Here is a 20,463-nt window from a genome sequence, read left to right on the forward strand (position 1 = left end):
TCTGTCACAATAACTTAAAGGCGGTGATCCAGCAGAAAAACTGCTAGGCCTCTCCTCACAATCTCCCCCATGCTCCAGCCATGAGCACAAAGAACAGCTGGCCTTAGCGAATAGACAGTGTTATTAATTACAACATGGTGACACAAACAATGACTGCCTAGGTATGTTATTGGGTCTGCATTCATGTGGGGAAAGAACAATATTTTCTTCCTTTTCTCCTTCTCCTCCTCCTGGCTTGAGTAGCTCTGCCACCTCGTGTACTTGGCTGGGGAGGCAGCTGTGCCAAGCACCTGGCCCAGTTACAGGTATGTGCACAGACACAGGGAGCCCGTTGTGAGAAAACCCAGCCTGAGTAAATTTCTTGGGCCATCGTCCAGCCTCTGCACATTGGGCAAGAGACTCTCCCTGGCCGCGGTTACATCAGTCACCACCACCTCCCTCAATGTCATGGCACGGGAAGAGGCTGCCAGGGGAGGGGAGGGGGGGGCGGGGGGAGGCGGTGGAGAGAGAGAGAGAGTGTGTGTGAGAGAGAGAGAGGCAGTCGCTGTTTTTTTTGAAACGGGCTGTCCAAAAAACATTACAACACCCTTGCCGGTTTCCAGTGGGTTTGCTCAGTTCCTCCCTTCCCGTGAAGACCACACAGGCTTCGCGAGGGCGTTCCGCCCTGCCGCAGAAAGGCGGTCTCTGGGGCCCACCGCTCCCGGCAGCCGCTGCGCAGCAGCGTGATTCCCCCCACTTCCTCCAGACGCTCTCCCACTTTCCATCGAGGGCCAGAACCAAACTCAAAAGCTGATATTGAGAGAGGAAAACATAAGCATTTTCTTTCTTTCTTTTTTTTTTTTTTTTCCCCCTCAGAGGGAGATTTTTCATGCTGCTCCGCCCCCAGCAGAAGGGGAGGGGGGCAGGGCTGGGACTCGGAGCATTTGAAGCCCCTCACGCTTGCGCTCGCCCCTCTCACCTGCCTCTCCTCTGCCTGCTCCAGTCCCTCGCACCCTGCCGGCCATGCACGCTCTGGGCACAGAGGCTGCCCGAGGCAGCCCTCGGGATCCCGGGACTCCCTGCCTTCCCAAGCCGGCAGCAGGTCACAGGGGCCCAGGCTGGGACTGCCAGCGCCGGCAGGCTGGAGCACCGCTGTCGGCAGGGCCATCAGCCAGATCCCCAGCTCCCACTCTTGGCTACTGCCAAGGGTAAATTTAGAATGATCCTCCCAGCAGTGACTGGGAATCTTTGCAAGGCCTCAGAGCAGACCCCGGACAAGGGATGGCGCTTCAAAACAGTCATCTGGGGCGTGGTGTAAGCAAAATCACCGTATAAAATAGAGCAAAACTGGCAAACGTATTGCTCCTGGCATGAATGTACTTCCATATTGATTCAACACTTAAAAAGGCAGTGAATGAGAATGAGGATGTCCTTTCTTCAAACCCTCCAGCAAATTCACTTTCACTTTTGGCAACCTGCTGTTTTCTCACCCCTCAGCTCCTTCAACCCTGACCGCAGCAGCACCTTCCTCCACCGCCAAACCCTCTGTGCTGCCTCCCCTCGCTGCCTCCTCTGCTCAGCTTCTTGCCTGAAGTCCTCCTAGAGGAGGAACTGAAATTTTTGCCTGCCTTGGCAAAAGCAGGGAGACATTGCTGAAGTCCACTGGGAAGCCATCACCCATGCGGGGAGCACAGCTGAGCCCCGGGCTGTGAACCTGCCCCTCAGCCCTGCCTCTCCTGGGACAGGAGCCTGCGCGGGTTTGCGAGCTGGCCAGATTGGGGTAGCTTTTCTCAGTCAGAGGCTCTGGAAGGATTATTTGGCTGCAACATATCATATGACTTTGTTCTTAGAGTTACATTTTAACTGAGAAAGTTTAACAAGTATGACTTATGGGCTTCTAAAATTGGCAGCAGAAAAATGAGCTGAGGAAGTCATGGAAAAAAACCACAAGCGAGGCCATTCCATGTTATGCACAATTTCTGGGCTCTTTTTCCAATCTTCTGGTTTTTTTGGATGGTGGAAAATATTTTCCAGCTACACTGGCCTGGCTTCACTGAGTATGTATTTATGCCAAGTTTATAAAAAGCAGCTGCAGACATGGTTGAATGAAAGGATTACACTGCTGTCTGTCTTCCAGAAGGTGCTTCAGTTCACACCCTGTCCCATAGAGCAAGGCTCACTTCTCAAATTTCCATGAATTTATGTAAGGAAGGACAAAATTTGAACCACACAATATAAACAGCCATGGCTGTCCATGCCAGTGGGCACGCATGTGTATACACACAGCTCTCTGGATAGCTACTAGCAGTTCCTAGCCACTGCTAATGCTGGCTTTTAGCACTTCAAGTTTACCACCATTCCTCCAGCCTCTCCCCACCCTACAGCTTGGTCCATCTTCCGTGAATACAAAAACGGGGAGAGGGCTTTCAGGGTCGAGACCCCGGTCTCAGTGTATTTCTGCTCCCTTCTTCATGCATACCTGCTCTCCAGCTGCTCCCACTGAAATTCAGGCTTCACCAACCTCACGTATTTTCAGGCTGCCAGCCTTTAAGGCTAGGAGGGATCGCTGGAAGCATGCAGCCTGATCCCCTCTGCAGCACACAACACTGAATTTCAATCAGGAACCCAGGCATCAGAGGCATAACCTTAATTTTCAGCCATGCCTTGTCACAGTCTTGGCCTGATACACTAGTCACAAGAGGAGAATCACAAATAATTCTTCACTCTCCAAAACAGAATAGCTCCAGGGGGTGGGGGGAGGATACAAACTGAAAGCAAATATATATAAAAAGGTAAGGTAGGTGGTAAGCTGGAGATCATGCATTACAGATCTGTATCCTGCTGTTTTTTCAGTCGACTATGTCAGAATAACAGTACTGAGAACGACAGTGTTAATCAGGAATATCGGTCAAGACAATATTTCCTGGCAATTGTTTGAGAAATGCTTTTCTCACAGCTAATTTCTCCCAAGAGGCTGTGTTTTCTCTGTTTTTAGAAGGAGAGTGATTAAGAAGGAAGGTTTTTAAACCTCTGCACCCTGCTGGGGGACAAAGAACTGTGGGGGAAAGAAAGGAAAAAAGAAAGAAAAGAAAAAGGCACAACAGCTGTAATGTTCTATGAAATGATTTTGTTCTGTTCTCTTGCCGAGGTGGTGGGTGCAATCATCAGTTTGGCAGAGATAAATACAGGAAAAGAAGCAAGCCCTTTTTCAGGAGCCGCAGCTGCAGGAGTGCCACATTGCCATCTAGCGACACGGGCTCTGCAAGCCGAAGCAGCGGGGCTCCGCCGGCTCCCCGAGCCTCCTGCACCGGTACCACCGCTGGCCAGCACACCTGGACACGGGAGCCCCTTTCCTTCCCGTGATTGACAGCCAGGCTTGAAAACTGCAAAACTGCTTGGTCTATTAAAGACAGGTGTAGGAAGGCAAGGGAAAAAGGGAAAAATTCCTCCATAAAGAAGTTTAAGATGAACTTGGCTTTGCTAGGAAAAGCTGGGTTTTACACTGAGGCCCAGACAGATTCTCAGCTTCCATTGCTGCTGCTACTGCTGCTGCACACAAAGCTACCACAGCTTCGTCATCTTCTGCAGTTATCACACGGATGTCTGTGGCAAAATGATGGGCTGGCAGAAACAGTGAGCACTACCTTGTCCCATGGAGACAGGTCTGAATCTAGACCTGATGCCCTGTTCCCAGTCATGTTGGACCAAACAACTGTGTGCCCTGATGCTATCTGAGTGCCAACCCTGAAAATTTGACTCCACTGTGTACATCTGCAATGTACCTCTGCATTTGTATTCTGAAAAGAATACAAATGGTAATCTTTCAACACTTTAAAAAACAAAAGCCCAAGTGCTAAGCCCTTTAGACAGCAAAAGGCACTCAGTCTTCAGAAGATGCCCAGCAAAGGGCAGCGTACAAATTCTTTTGTATGATCTTCACACAGCAAGTTAAAAAGTGCAAAGAGCTTTGGTGTATGAGAATTCTGACACTCACTGAAAGCTGTTAAATTGAAAGATACTGGCTACAGCAGACTTACATTTACCCAGAAAACAAAAACACTCCCAGTGCCTAAACCCTGCCAGAAGACACCCTCATTTTGGGAAGCAATGAAAGAAGCTTTGCATCAGGCATCTAAGACTGCCCACAAAGCTCTGCTTCATGGCACATGCCCTTTCCACTGAAATAAATGAGCAGTCTCACACCTTAAAGGCATTGAAAGGTGATTAGCAGAAGACTGTATTGTCTTTGGGGCAAAGGATGATGTGTCTAGCTAATCATTAACTCTGTGTCTCTGGTCCCTGATTCTGGTGAAGCCTCACAAGAGCACAGCTACACTGCATCTGCAGGCATGTCACAAAGGGTGATATTTTTTGATATTAACAAAAAATAATGTGGTCTTCCAAGAAAAAAGGAAAATGCACTTAAGTTCCCTCAAATGAAGATAATCAATGCTGCTCAGAGAACTACTCTTTCAGCAGCATGTCTTCAAAAACCCAGTGATAGTCTCTACAAATTCTTTGGCGACTACATATACTATGAGAACTTACAAATACTCTGAAGTTTCAAAACTACTCCTGCAACAATTAATGACAGAGTTTGCAGTGTCACCCCCTGAGACCCACATCCCCTGCAACATTTTCAGGAGCTGGGCAGGCAGAATTTGAACACTCAGATTTTGAAAAAGGGAAGGGCATGAAGATTCCTGAGTCTGAGCTATTGCTGGTTCTGTCAGACTGCAATCTGTTTCTTTTTTTCTTTAAATCAGGGTGAGATCACTGTTTTTCTTGAAAATGTGCTGCCCAAGGTAGGAGATACCTATCTTTGAAAAGATCTAAAGTCTAATGACAAATATTGTCAGGCCTGCTGAAGATCTTCAAGGGCAATGCAGCAGAGAAAACACTGCTCCCAGCTGACAAGGTCCTAACACCATTCTGGAAACAACCAAAACAACCAAAATAAGAGAGGGATTCTACAAAGGACTCTTTTTATTTTTCCTTGCTTCACATTTTATGACCAAAAGCATGGGGAGAGCACTGCCCCAGTATCAATACATTCCATCTCAGGGGATGTGTTCCCTTTAGAAAACCAACATAACTTATGAGCACTCACTTTCATAGTTGCCCAGAGAAGCCAAGGTGCCCAAGTGGTGGTCAAGCTTAGTGCTCAAGCTCCCACTAAGAAACAGACAATCCATTGGTTCTTGAGCGTGGCAGGGCACACCAGTCTCATCATCTGACTTCCTGAACATATGGTTTACCACATAACCTACCAGGCATGTCCTCCTCTGCTTTCTGGAAACCAGCTCCAAAATAGAAAAAGGAGGATAGAGCCAAGAGAACTGCTCTAACCACCAAGACATGGAGGGTCAAAAGCATGCTTTAGAAGGCTGCATTGTTTTTAAGGATGGGGCAGCTGTCCAAAACTGGGCTACAACTTTCTCTCTGTAAAGTACCTCTCCAATTTGCAACTGTTTTATCAGGTTGTCAAGCATTCACAGTTTGCAGTCCAACATTTAAGATGGACACTGACTCACTGCATTGCCTTCTAGGCTGTTTCTCTTATTTATGCCTGCTTTAATACCTATGACCCAGCTTTCTTATTTGCATCGTGGTATCACTGAATTTCAGGCACTACAGTTTGGGCTGATTACAAAGTCTTGACAGAACAGAGTTCCTTTTAAAGTTGCTATCCAACAGCAATCTAGACTTCTGAAAGATTGCTTCTTACATTTCAATGCAGAAGGCATTTACAAACTGCAGGACTGCCAGCAGAGCAATTAACCCAGTGCTTGACAGCTCATGTTATTGCTTTCAGCTGGGGGGGAAGTTGTGCCTCAAATCTATTCAGTTATAAAGCCTGTAATACTTCTTTCTTTTGGTAGGTTTAATTATTTATAGGCATATCTATGGTTGGTTGAAGTCTGATTTTTCCTGATTACACTAGTAACTAGCACTGATTAGCCAACTAGTCTAAAATTAATGTAATGTAGAAAAGAAGCAAGCTTCAGAGCTTCAAACAAATTTCAGCTAAAACACCCACCCAGTTACTACCAAAACAATCATACTATCCTAAACCTTACCTTTTCCCTTCCTGTGTCAATGTCCTGCTCTTGACTGCTTGGGTTTCATGAGGAAAGGACCATGCAGAGTAAATTACGGGATCAGGACTGCAGGCTGTGAGTTTGCAGAAGCAGAGACTTCATCTTGACAGATTCTTCAGAGTGCCACACACATTTCTGCTGATACAGAAGTAATAATAATTTCATGCTAAGAATTCTACCAGTGTCAATGGCCAGTAAATAACATCCCTACAAAGAAGTAAAAAAGGGCCCTTAGTTGTGTCAGATGACTTCTAACAAGCCAAGGAACCTGATGTTAAAGCTCAAACCTTTAAATGGAGAGATAAATGAAACATAAACCAAATAGCAACCCCTCATGGTTATGCAAATTCAGGTGTCATTATAGCAAACACTCTGACTAGAACTCAATAAATATGGAGGCTGTAACCTGGGGTCAGATGGGGCTTCCCTTCTTTATATAGGCAAAAACTTCCACCTCCTCAGTGCAAGGAGCTGGCAGTCTTCCTCATGGTAACTTACAGGACCAGGCTGTATTATACCAGGTCAATGTGTGGTGAAAGTAAATCTTCATCAAAACCAGACTGTTCCCAGCAGTAATGAAATACTGCTATGAATTGATTAGGTGTGTACTATCAATTAGAAACAACAAGGGAGAGTTTCTCAAAGAACATGCTTGCTCAAGAATCCCTTTTCTTCATTTCTCCATTTAATTAGTCATTGCATTATAATTCAAAAATTCATGCAATAATCATTGTCATTTTAATCATCAAAGCTGAATGTACATTCTTTCTCATTAAATAATATTAAATACAACAAGAGATGCTAACCAGCTAATGTTTCAGAGCTCCAGGGAAATGCTCTTTTACATACATGCCAAAACAGGCAAATACTGTTTTTTACAGCAAATTTCTGTATCTTCCAGGCTATATCACAAGGTGTAACATGGCCAGAGTGACCTAAGGAAAGAGAAGCAGCATGGTTTTCACACAGTAACTTTTATTAAACAGCTTTCTCTGATGTTGTCATGTGTTGAGCAGACTGAAGAATTTTACTAAAAAGTTCGAAATGTTTGGAAAAATGCTGATTGATGGCTCCAAGGGTGGAAAATTTCCACTTACTTGTATAGCATACATACATTTTACCCCACCACAGGCAAAGACCAGGGAGCAGAGAAAAAACACTTGTGAGGTGTAGGAGGAAAGATTCAGTTTTGAGCCAGGGTGCCACTACAATGCGAACAGGCGTGAGAGAGACAAAGTATGAGATCAGCTCACTTCATGGCAGCTGCAGGATCACAACGGGGTGAGTAGATTTTGTCAGCATCAGCTGAAATTCAACCAGCATTGAAAATGCATCCTGTCACCAACCTATAATATCTTGCTTCTTTATTTTTTTGGTTGGCTCTCCTCCCATGGCCCATCACAGGCAGAGTCCAACTCCAGGTAAAATCTCAAGATGCAGATTTCACTTCCACCCCTCCTGCAGTTAACTGTGAAAAGTGCATTCCTTTCACTCCAGCTAGCAAAGCTCACCCAGAATAATCACGGCTGGGCAGGGGAAAACTTTTCTTGCATGCCTGGCAATCAGATCCTGGTGCACTTTGTTGCAGAGTTTAAATTGTACAATGCAGCTGGCTTATCTATTTACCTGGTTTGTATTGAGAGATGGAGAGAAAGAGGGAAATCCTCCTAATCATGACATCACAACGATTTAAACACACAGGTTTTTAAAAAGACAAAATTAGGTATTATCAGTTGAAACACATTCCACTGCTGCTCCACTGAGCCTGTCTTATACACCGTACCAAATCTGTCTGGACAAAATGCTGCATTGCATCACCTCACCAGACAGGAAGATTCTAAAAATTAGGATTTTGCAGGGCGAGCTTGCACAAAATGTGTGTGCAAAACTGCCCTCTGCTGTTTAGATTGAGACCTGCTCAAGTAAATGATTGTGTGACCAAATCAGTTTTTAGCTGTAAGGGTCCAACATGCAAAGAGGCAGAACCATCTGACTTCATCTGTTTTCTGCCTCCATGCACACTAGAAATTTCATACACAAAAGCCACTCACAACTGCTTTGCAGCATGGACCATCCCAAGAGATCCACAGGCTGCAGCAACACTGTGCCAGCTGCAACACTCACTCTGTTAAGCAACTTTCCCACCATGGGTGAGCACCACCAGACACGCTCTCATCCCAAAGATGAGTCAAGAACATCTCAAGGTGCAAGGGAAATGATGAAATTGTGAGTGAGCCCTGCAGGACATCCATCTGTCAACCTGCTAAAGACAGACCTGACCTTTTGAAGCAGGACAGGAACTGTATGCCTGGAGTCAAAAGCTTATAGCTCAGAGGCCTTTAGGAGTTAAGGACTATTAAGTTACAGGAGTGATTGGAAAGCAGGGTAGTGAGCTCATCAAAAGATGCCCAGTAAATATTCTTTAAAACTAGCCCCTCCTGCAGGGAAAGAAGAGAGAAGCTGGATTTTCTTTTCAAGAACACATGGAAACCATTGTACTTTGAAAAAGCTGCCCATTATCTAGTGCCAGCATGCTGGACGATTTGGTACAAAAAACAACACAGAAGGGCCAGCTGTTTTCTACAGCTTCACCCACACATCCATACACCAGATGTAGCAAACTCTGCTCTGTGAGAACAGCATTAGACATCCACATTTTCTTTGGGAAGTTTGAGTTTGGTACAAATGCAGAAAACAAGTACTGTTACCCAGACTAGTTCAGTTTCTGGAGAGGCTCTGATGAAAGCTGGCCCAGTCCTCATGAATTAAGCACAAATTTCAGCTCTTTGCAACAGGCTTTGGTCAGTGCACAGAGAATGCTGTAAGCTATGCTGGCCAGTGTAAACACACTAACTAAAAACCAAACCAAAACTTGGGTACAAGAGAAACCTTGAGATTTTTTTGTTCTTTTCACATCAGCCCTTTTTATGTTCATACATTTAAAAACACAGAAGCATGGGTGTGCAGCACAACATGCCTTTGAAACAATCACTAAAAGCACTTAGTGACCACTTCAAAGATTCCCTTGATGTTTAACTCATGTTAACTGTAACACAACAGTCATGTAGGGCCACTGTTCAGCCTAAGGGATTTTAAACACACCATCAACAGATGTACAAATGAAACTTTAGAAAGATTCTTCTGAGTGCATAAATAGCTGGAGCTTTACTTTGATGATGGCTGGCTGGCCTCCTACACAGCAGGGCTGGGACTTCTCCATTTTTCATGTTAAGGGCAACAATAATATTGTGTCAGCCCCCAGGGAAAGGAAATTAGTGCCAGATGATTCAGTGTGTGCCTGACCACTCTGGTTTTGGATTTGATTCCATTATCTAGAAAACTTAAATGTGAGACATCAAAGGTAGTCCTGCATGATAATGAAACTAGCTGGGTGGGTTTTTTTCTATAAAAGCTGCCTAAGAAACTTGTAACTTTGAGGACAGAAGACTTACCAACATATAACTAACAGACCTCTCCGTTTCTTTATAAGAAATCCTTTTCATGCTGTAAACAAGTGCCTTTTTCTTGGAGAAGCACAGAAGGAAGATGGTTCTTTCTGGGAGAAAGACTAGTAGTTTGACCTGCAGTAAAGTAAGATTACCAATTCATTCTCCAGCAGCTGTGAGCTCCATAGCAGCAATTACTTCCACACGTTTTTCATTTGCACAAGTGAAAAGAAATATACAGCACTATGCACAGCTAATGCAATGGCATTACTACTGCTGATGCAGAAACATCCATCATTACCACCACGTTTCTGATGACCTGCACTTTGCTGTGTCTGAAAGCAGTGTCTTTGCTGAGTCTGAAACATCTGTGGACTGTGTGAGCTTAGCTACACCTCTGTCAGCCTGCTGCTCTTGGAGCAACAGCAAATTTGCATTCTAGACAATAGCTTCCAACTCTTCACTATTGTACAGTGTTAGCTTCACTGGGAAACATGGGGAGAAGAAAAAAATTCAAGTCTTATTAAAAGGATTCAGCATTCCACTCTATTAGTCCAAGGCACTCAAAACAGGTATCAGAGCTTGCTCTAGCTCTTGCTACCTAGGTACTTCTGGGTTATCAGATATGAGAATAAATTTGCATTTAAGGCTACATTTAAACCTATGCTGTCTTAAATTTTGTTCACATCTAACTTTGCAGGCTCAAGAAAATGAAAAATGTTAGAGCAATATGTGTGTCTATGATGCTCATTACAGCAAATACCATTTATAGATATAATCAGACTGTCACCAAACCTTCCATCAAAATCAGAATTGACACACAGGTTTGTTGAAACACAGTTCAGGAGAGCTTTGTTGTAAGCTAAAATGTGAATTCAAATTGTCATTATACCAGAGTGTAGAAAAATGCTCAGGTTTGACAGAAGGGTGCTACTTTTGTCTTGTGCTGTTTGGGTTTGTTTTTCAAGGCAGGATGGAAGATTTATTCACCTTAAAACAATGTTAAAAGCTGGACTAAAAAGATAGGCTGAAGTTACCAGCAAAACAGAAGGTAAATATGCTAACAGTTCTGTCAGCATACCTACGAATTCCTACTTTTTACTCTTAAGGGTTAGAATGGAAAAGAAAAACTCCTTCAAAAAGCCTCATTAAAATCAGAACCTTCTGTACTTTCACAGTATTTTTATTAAGTGCAAAATAACTTTATCCCTGTAAAATAAATTAAAAGAGCACGCTGGCCACTGTCCCCTGAAGAATATGGCTGCTATGCTTTACTTTTACCTTATGCTACCTGAACAATTCAAGCACAAAGATTAAACTACATCCAGTTGTTCAAGACATGTTTGTTGATACCAGCCACTAACTTCAGTATTATCACATTACAGAAAATTTCAATAGCACCTCAAATCTTTGGAAATAATGTTTTCAAGGGCTTAAGGGGAAAATTCCATAGCAAACCATCTCAGCAGAATGACTCAGTAAGAGCCATTTCTATTCCCAAACCCAGGAACTGCCTGCTAGGTCACTGTCAACCATACACTTAACCTCTCAAAAATCCTGTGTGAGGCAATTTCTGAACCACTGAGGAGAATATGCCTTTGAAGAAACTTGCACCAGGCTGAAATGAGACAGAGCTGACTAGAGTGCTCTCAGTGTATCCCACTTCTACAAGATTATGCCACCTAATACCTTACTCTAGCAGTATCATCAACACTGTCAGCTGGTCTGAAAGACACCTCAAAGCATTCTCCTCAAGTTAAAAATGAGTCACTGTGACAAAAAGATAAAGTTGTTTTTAATTGTTTCTTCTGCCACCTGAGTGCTGATAGCACAAACTCAGAGAATAGCAGAAGCCAGTCTGTTTTGGCATTTAGAAGATCCTACCCATTAAAAACTTGCTTTCATAAGTACACTTCTACTCACTTGAGCCTGCTGTATATTATTTGCCTTCTTTTCATTGGCAAAGGAAAATTCACCACACCATATTGAAATTGTACATCTAATTCTATTAGCTTTTGCTAATTATGGGATATCATTGTATTACCTTAGCAGTGTAATTTTTTTCTTAAGGCAAATACCTTTAAAAGACTGTTAACAACCATTTGCTGTGGTCTTAAAGACTACAGACTAAAATATGTGAACTGTCTATCTTGCAACATTTCAAGCTTTCCAAAAAACCCTACTTTAGTGCTCTCAAAATGTGCCCAGGTTCTATTCCAAACAGCTTTGTTTCAGACACCTGTATTAATAGCGCTTTCAAGTTTGCCAGTAATTTTGAACTGACCACTTTACATGTTTTTGTTCCTGACAGAAATAGATTTGTCATTCTTTCTGCAGCCAGTCATGTCTTACCATTGTGATCTGCATCTCCTTCTAAGGTGATCTGTTACTGTTTAAATGATCATATATTTATTTTCTCAGGAAATTACACAAAGTTTTAAACTTAATTAAAAGTACTGGAAGACCAGCCATAACATTAAAAATAAATTTTAATGTTGTCATTTTTAGATCATTTGTTTTGACACCCAAATATTCTGAATTTTAAAGTAGTACTATAGGGACACACAAGTGCAGATAAATCTTTATTGCCATAACTTTGTTTTTTCAAAAATGAGCATTGGGTTTTTAATAGGTCGTAGTTTTATGTCTGTATATGTACAACATTACAACTGCGTATTTTAATAATAATGAAGTTAGTGATACTTTGATAACTCAACACAGTGTATTTATAAAATGAATTCTTATCAAAATACACTTTTCACTGGGATAATAAATAAAATCCTGCGAAACCCACCTACACAAAGTTAATTTTAACTCTGGTAGAACCCGATGTGGTACACAGTCCATTAACTACTATGTTTGCCCCTTTATCCCCCTACTGATGCTCATCTTCTGGGGTAACAAAACTTTTTCCCCCCGTTGTGGTGTGACCTCATTCAACATCATCTTCAGCCAAGCACTGTGCATTTACAATTCTCTGTAAGAAGGAGAAAAACTCATTCACAATTGCATAAAATTGACAGTAGGCAACTGATTATCAAGCAATGTAATTTTACACTGAACATTAAGCAGTGTAATTACTGAACAAACTGATTAAAGTTAAAAATGGCAATCTATTTGAATAAAGTTTTGAAGTCAGTTCCACAGAAATTACAAACAGTGCAATACCTAACAAAGTCAGATAAACAATATTCTATCAACCTCAAGTGATGACCTCTGTGTGGTTTCTGGCACTGTTCTCTTGAGAAACATTTTTGTTCAATCATTTCCCAACTCTTACATCTTGCATACCTGACACTTTCCAGTGCTACCACTGAGTATATGGACCTTTACCTGAAATGTAACCATGCCTGAGCTGTAAGAAGAGCCAAGTGAAACCCAGCACTGAGTCTCTGCTTTATGTCAGGTAACACTGTTAGGGAGTCCCCTTGTACTTCCAAGAAGATAAAACATACCATTTATTTCACAACAGACTCACTGCGAGCACATTAACATCATCACCCACTCTGTACTCAGACCGAAACAGGAGGGTATTTTATACACAAAGCTACTAATGCTTTAATCATAAGGGAAACTCCCAAGCTTCCAGAATTCGCACGGATTCTGGAGCTAGTTAACATCTTGTGTCTAAAGCTGTCCCCAGAAGCAACAGATTCATTTTTATGAACTTCCATAGCATTTACACACACTTGTAGAAATGCAAATTTAAAAAAACCCTCTCAAGACCCAGTGCAATAAAGTTACTGTTTTTCCAATCCTCCCAACTTGTATTTGGGAAACACTGGATCCACTTATAGTACTAGAGCTGTGGTCAGATGCCTCTGCTTCAAGAACTTAGCATACCCTATACACAGGAGATGTTTTGTATTTCTATTTTATGCTGGTTGCTATTATTGCTACATGATGATTTTCATAATCACTTTTTAATATCTAAGGTGAAAAAAAAAGCTTCTTTTAATCTAACTGAACATATTAAAAAACCAACAGATTACAAAACCTGATACTCAAGACTAGTGCAGTGGATAAAGTAAGTATTAATTTTTTTCCAAACCAGAGCAACAGGGAATGCTTCACATACCTGGCTTATTGTAGGGAGCTTAGTTAGAAGCATTTGAAACACTGGTGGTGGAAGAGTCTGCTGTAGAACTTGTAGTAGCTGCTGCGGCTGCCCACACACAGCAATGGCATTGGTCAAGTGATCAACACCCTTTTCATATTCACCTGTATGACAAATTACAATGTTTTGAAATCAACCAGCTTCCACACCTGTAACACATTTACATAAAACATCCACTAAGAGTGGATTAAATTACGGTGAGTCAACCCACATGAAGCTCTTCACCTTCCCTGATGGACTTTCTGAACACATAAGGTTAGAAACAAATAAGCAGATTTTCTTAGATGAATTTGACTCCCCAGAATTTCTTGGTGTATAAAAATCATCTTCTAACAAAGGTAGAGAAAAATTATTTTACAACCTACCCTTTGGAAAAAGAATATTATTACCTTGAGCTAATAATTCCTCTCCAAGCTGAATCTCCTCAAGGAAAAACTTCTGAACTGCTTCAGCATCTTTCAGATCAGGCAACTATAAACACACACAGTAAAAGTTAAATCAGCCCTTAAACACCAGCTAATAAAAAGTTAGCAGAAATAATCTCAACTGAAATTTAACATGCACACAACCCTATTGTTACACTGACACTGCAAAAAACCAAGTGTCACCACTAAGTTAAATATACTCAGAATGTTTTTGAAAATCAAACTCAGGTCTTATAACACTACATCAAAAATCTGTAGAGAGACAGCCTGAAATATCTCTTCTCAGTTCATTAAGTACATCATTTAGGAGCAAATATAAATTCTAAGATGTATTATGTTTATAACAACTGTATTCCTTGCAATTGTTTAAGAGAAATCTTATATTTTCTTTCTGGATCCATTGGTAATAATGAAAAAGAAATAAAATACTTATTGCAAAACAATCTATCAAGTTCAGTTATAAGTGTATCCCATCAATAATTTTAAGTCTGAAAAGTCCTTGTTCATATTACAAAGAGAGAAAACACCATCAAATCAGACAGTGAATGTTGTACTTTCTTATATAACTCCTCTATCTGACACAAAAAAAACAACCATACAATTATTTCTGAGCATTAAAAAAACCTAAAGACTGCATATTTGCAGGACTGTTTGTAATCCTGCAAATTTGTTTGTAAAACAAATCCTTAAGTAAATCTTACAAATAATACAAGTGAAACATCTTTCAAAACATCCCTGCATTATTGAACACAGTATTACCTTGGAAAGTCCTGCTCTCTCTTTGGCAAGCTTCTGTTTCTTCCTTCCTGTAAGAATAAAAGCATCTTTTATTTTCAATTTGCAATTAAAAAGCCCTTCAGCTTATAGTCTGAAACCATGAACAAATCAAAGTCCTTTTCCAAAGAAGAACCTGGTAATGGATTCCAAATACTGAAGATTGAACAGAAGCCTGCAACCCACTCACTACAACAGAGCATCATTTAGAGGTCTAATGAGGGCTGGCAGTAGCACCAGGCCAAAATGGCAACTCTTCTCCTGAGGGCTACAGCAAACAGCACAGCACACCTCCTGAACTGCAGGCACACAGAAGCAAAGAGAATTAGAGTAATAGAGGAATTATCCACATGGCTTCTAACAATAAGCCACAGAAGAACTGTCTGGCAGTCAAGCTATCTAGTTTTGAACTGCATGGTGCACCACCAAGGAAGGGGAACTTCAGCAGGTGACAGCAGATACACACAGTGCACTTTCTCAGCTACTTTATAGCAAAGACTTGGGAACTAGTTAATAAGTGGCAGCGTCTCACCATCCCTCAGCAAGAGCAATACTAAAGCATACATTTCTGAAACCTGAGGAAAGCAAACATTTACAGATGGAACAAACATTTACAGATTTAACTGCCTACCTAAAGGCAAAAAGTTGGTCTGCTACATGAAGTTGTACCACTTCAGCAAAACTAATGTAACTAAAATTAAAGTTGCTTTTAAAGCAGCTAGACAGGTATAAAAAGGAATCTTTATAGTAGCACTTCTCGTACAAGAAAGAATAATTATACTAATTATACTGCCCATTTCCTTGGAATAATCATTTATGTAAATCTTCAGTTCATCAACTGAAATAGTTACACCACTAAAACCTCTGAATACAGCCTGTGGTTAAGCTGTCCTTCCACTCTTTGTCCTCAGTGTCTGCTCAGAAATCTCCTATACTGACAAAGAACAACTGTCACACAGCCCTGATTTTTCTTTTGATACAATTTTATAAGCTGGAAATACTTCCAAATTTGATCAGCAGTTTTACATGGTAATTAAAAATTTTCACTTGTCCACATGGTGAAGAAGGTCAGGAATACTATTCCCTAGTACAGTGATAACCTAACATGTGGCATTTACTGACAAGATTGTGTTCTTTGCAGAAAGGGAGTTCACATTCTAACTAGATGGAACACCCTTTTACCTTAATACACCATCTTAATAACACTTAGCACCTAGATTTCTACAACTAACTGACCTGTGTATGTTAATTTGTACTATAGATGGAAAAACGTGTTGGATAGAACTGTAGTCTACTACAATTTTATAATTTTGGAGGGTTTCAATAGTAAAGAATTTCTCCTGAAAGTTAGTGCTTCAATTAGCTCGCTCCAACTTTTCAGAAGCATTAATTTGCACAGAACTTTAGCTTGCACTACTAGGCAAACAAGTTTTGATCATAGATAAAATTGTAAAGATTAAATTTAAAAAAAAATAATATTTGAAATTATTTACTATCCAAACAAGCCACATTGCAGCTGTAGTGCATTTAGCAAAAACACCAAAAAGAAATACTGAGAGTAACAGCTTAACATGTGTACATCATTTTGAGGAGAAAATTGTGGGTTTTGGCATGACTATGATACCTTCTTCTTAAAATGTGATAAAAATTCACCAGGTTAAGCATTCTGAAATAAAGAACAAAAGACATGCTGGTCACTTGGACTAATGAAAGCTTTTGACCACTGATCATACAGATTTGAAATAATATACTTCAACCTGAAAATAGTGAAGGAATACAAAGAATCACCAAGATTTTAAAACTGAAAAATGATCTACCAAATCCTTCAAGCCTGACTACTACGGAACTTTGTTTTCATCTTCTTAATACTTTTTTTACAGGCTCTTAAAAAGTTTACTAGCTAAAACAATTAAAAAACTCAAGTAACTCTAAAGGATATTTATGAATTCTTCCCATAGTGGTTGAGAAGAATGACTAGTTTCAAAGTATCTTTGAAATAACAACCAAAAGTTACATTTGTAGTATGAAAAGCAAAAAAGCAATGGCTTTGAGGGGTAAAAAAACCTCAAAAACAAACAAACAAACAACCTCCCCCAAGTTTGTTTTTTCTCAGGGACCTTCATGAAAATGAAACACTTCCTTCTATTCTAAAGAGATAATCACATTTTGAAAAGGGAAAGGCAATCTTTTTGAATCAGTGAATCTTTATTACCACAGAAATGCAGTGCATGCATCCAAAGCACAAAGCTGAACTGCAGCTGTCACAGTGCAGGTCCCCCAGGCACAGCTCTTGTACAGGGTGCAAGTTCCAAAAGAGAACCAATGGATGACCTGTCCTGCTGGCATGGGTTGCAAAGGCCCCTGAGCAGCCCCAGCAGCTTCCCAACCAGTCCCACAAAGGAGCAGAAAACCCAAAAGGCCATCTGTATTTTCAGCTCTCATCAGTGAATCTGCCTACTGCCCTCTCCTCTCACCAGGCAGAAATTCTGGCTGTCTCTGAACAAAAACATGTGTGTCTGTATTTTAAAGCAGAGCACTTCTGTTTTATTCATTCAAGAAGGCAAACAGTAAACATACCATTTTATTAATAAAATACAGCCTGGGAAGCTCAGCACCTACACATGTTTATAGCATTGCTATCTTTTTTTCCCAAGACTAAATATGGACATGCCCCCCAAACTAGCAACAACAAGACCTAAAAAGCCACCCAATAAAAAAGTCCACCCACAAAACCTGCTAGGTAAGATTAAACATGTGGAAAATCAAATACCAGTAGTTCTATACACCTTCCAGAAACTTCCAAGGAATCTTTTCCTCAGAAACCTAAATCTGCCCACCTCATTTTTATGGCATTTTTATGACAGGGCTTTGCAGTGTAAACTTTGGCCCAAACACAGCACACAGAGATGGCAAAAAACCCAACTGGTTCTTTGTTTTTAAGCATGTGCTTGACAAAATACAACAGGCAATCCACTGACACGTTAGGTCTCTTGTCCTTCCCAAATTCTGGTGACACTGCATCACAGAGGCTGAAAAAGGATCTTACCCTAAGGAGGTTACTGGAAAAGATGTGTTGCAAAGGTGGTTTCTCCAGCTTTCCATCCCACACCCCCACTATTGCACAGCACATGGAGCATCTTTACATAAAGAACTGCAGCTGGCTGCTGCACTGAACCTTTCCTGGCCAAGCCTTCCTGGCTACCCAACAGTAAAAATGCTGTAATAGCCCAATCCCTGGCACCACTGCTGAAGCATCCATACTGAATAACCTGTCACACTACCAAAACCAACCAAATCAAATTAACTAAACCTACAACTAAATGCAGACCAGTACATCACATGCAAGGACTGTAACTCCTACAATGAAGTCCCCCAAATGACAACTGTAACCTCCTACCAAACCAAAATGCATTTGTTTTCCACTTCAAAGTTAATGTCAATTCTTAATCAGAGCCGTTCTAAGGTTTATTCAGAACATGACCGGATAGAGGCTCAGATTATGGAAACCTGGAATCCAAAAATAATTTTTGGTGCTTCTGCAGTAACCTTACATAATTCAGTGCTTCTCCTGCTGCACATCTGGCATCATAAAAAAGCCCTATGGCTGATTATGTTGCTGGAAATCAAAGTGTGCAAACCAAGCACATACCAGTTAACAGCACTCCAATTTCCCAATTAATGACTTGCACTGCAGGGAAAAAAGGACTTGGAACACACACACACACACACACACACACACACACACACACACACACACACACACACGAAGTATGTGCCCAAAATCCTACACACAGGAGCAAGGGCTTGAAGCTGAAATGTTTGACAGACATCATTTGCTGTGGAGGAAGTTTTGGAAAGCAGAATTAATGCACCACTAAGTGACAACAGTGGCCAGGCAAATCCAGTCCATGAAGGCAGAACCAAAGCTGGTAAACTACATTTTAATGCCATCAGGTAAATACCCATTTTTAACCAGTCTGGTTATTGACTTTTCCATCCATGAAACTGCTGATCACATCATGTTTACTTGCCAGGAAAATTTACCTTAATGATAACTTCTTATCTTCAGATTAGTTACCAAAGGAATAATATACATATTACCCTGACAGAAATAACTCAGTATAAAAAGTATCACCTTACTGCTCATGATTCATTTGTGTTCCTTCAGTACTCATGCCTACAATTGCATTTAAAACCCTCACTGATTATTAGAAAGTTTAAATAAATGTTGAAGACGTGAAATAATGAGGAGCCATGGGAGAAGAGCTCTACATCTTGGATTAATCAACAGTTTTCTCTGGCATTCATTCTTATCCTGGAAGCCAATGACAGGGCTGCCAGGAGGGTTTAGAATGCAGCTGATGAAATACCTGAGAGCTGCTACCGACCCCCTCCTCACCAGAGCAACTTCACTGTAAGAAATCACACTGTTTTACCTGCTTGTGCTCCAAACACAAAAAAAGATTTTAAAAAGTGGTAAATGTGGCTACAATAGCACTGCTGGGCCTGTAGGAGAGCAAGACTGGACAAGAAAAGAGGCGGGGGGGGGGGGGGAGGTGAATTGGAACCACATTCCATTTGGACGGAACCCACAGGCTCCCCAACACCCACAGCAAACGCTCTCCGATGGGATGACCCTGCTTAGAACCTCCTGAATGAAAGAAGGCTGTAGTGAGCTGGGGTCAGTCTCTTCTGCCATGCCTGCAGTGAGAGGACCAGAGAAAACGCCCTTAACCTGAGACATGGGAGATTGAGATGAGACAATAGAAAAAAATCTCTGCCACCATGAGGGTGGGCGGGCACTGGTTGCCCAGGGAGGTGCTGGAGCCCCGATCCCCGCGGCTGCTCCAGAGGGGACGGACTGTGTGTGTGTGTGTGGCGCCGGGCGATGCTGCTGAGCGCCGCAGGGGTTGCAGTGGCAGTGCTGGGCGGATGGCTGGTGGGAATTGGAAAGCATCTCCCACCAGTGTTGGCGGTTCTGTGACCCCGCGTCCCGGCCCCTGGTCCGGTGAGGGGACGGCGAGAGGCCGCAGGGCCGCCGGGCCTGGGGCAGAGAGAGGGGGGCGGGGGTCCGGCCGGGCCCGGGGGCGGCGCTGCGGCCACAGCACGTGCGGCGTTCCCGCGGCCCGGCCGGGCGGGAGAGCGAGGCACAGACGCGGGGGGATCGCGGAGGGAAGCGCGCGGCGGCGGGAACGGACGGGACGGGAGGTAAGGGGAGGGGGCGCCCCGGGACACTCACGCTCCCGCAGCCGGTTCTTGAAATTGGGGTCGCTCCGCCTCTTGCGGTCGAAGTAGATGCAGTATCCGATGAAGAGCGCCCCGCAGAGCCCCGCGGCGATGGCGCTGGTCCTGCCCACCATCATGGCGCTGCCGCCGCCCCCGCGCCGCTCCCGCCGCGCGGCCCGCGCCGAGCTCCGCAGGCACCTTGGGGCGAGCGGGCACGGCCAAAGGACCCCTCCTCGCTTCCGCTAACGTCATCAGCCCGCGGCGGCTCAGGGCGCCTCCCGCAGTGCCTGCGCCGAGGCCGGGGCGCATGCGCGGGAGGAGGGGCGTGGCCGAGCGCAGTGAGAGGCCTGGGGCGGGAAACGGGATCCTGGGAAAGGGCCCTGGGATCATCACGT

At 42.6% G+C, this 20,463-nt stretch overlaps 1 protein-coding gene and 1 non-coding gene across 2 annotated transcripts; both read right to left on the minus strand.

Annotated features, from left to right (window-relative positions):
• Positions 1-12,095: 12,095 nt before the first annotated feature.
• TOMM20 (translocase of outer mitochondrial membrane 20) lies at positions 12,096-20,295 on the minus strand. The gene is made up of 5 exons (XM_036380193.2): positions 20,082-20,295; positions 14,828-14,874; positions 14,033-14,114; positions 13,605-13,747; positions 12,096-12,503 (listed from the first exon to the last, which is right to left on the minus strand). Exons 1-5 carry the CDS (start codon positions 20,203-20,205, stop codon positions 12,459-12,461), a joined length of 441 nt encoding a protein of 146 aa, XP_036236086.1. The 5' UTR covers positions 20,206-20,295; the 3' UTR covers positions 12,096-12,458.
• LOC118685776 (small nucleolar RNA SNORA14) lies at positions 19,066-19,200 on the minus strand. Its single transcript, XR_004980033.1, has one exon. It is a non-coding gene; the product is annotated as a small nucleolar RNA SNORA14 (small nucleolar RNA).
• Positions 20,296-20,463: the final 168 nt, after the last annotated feature.

The sequence above is a fragment of the Molothrus ater genome, chromosome 3 (genome assembly GCF_012460135.2).
Source record: "Molothrus ater isolate BHLD 08-10-18 breed brown headed cowbird chromosome 3, BPBGC_Mater_1.1, whole genome shotgun sequence".
NCBI lineage: Eukaryota > Metazoa > Chordata > Aves > Passeriformes > Icteridae > Molothrus > Molothrus ater.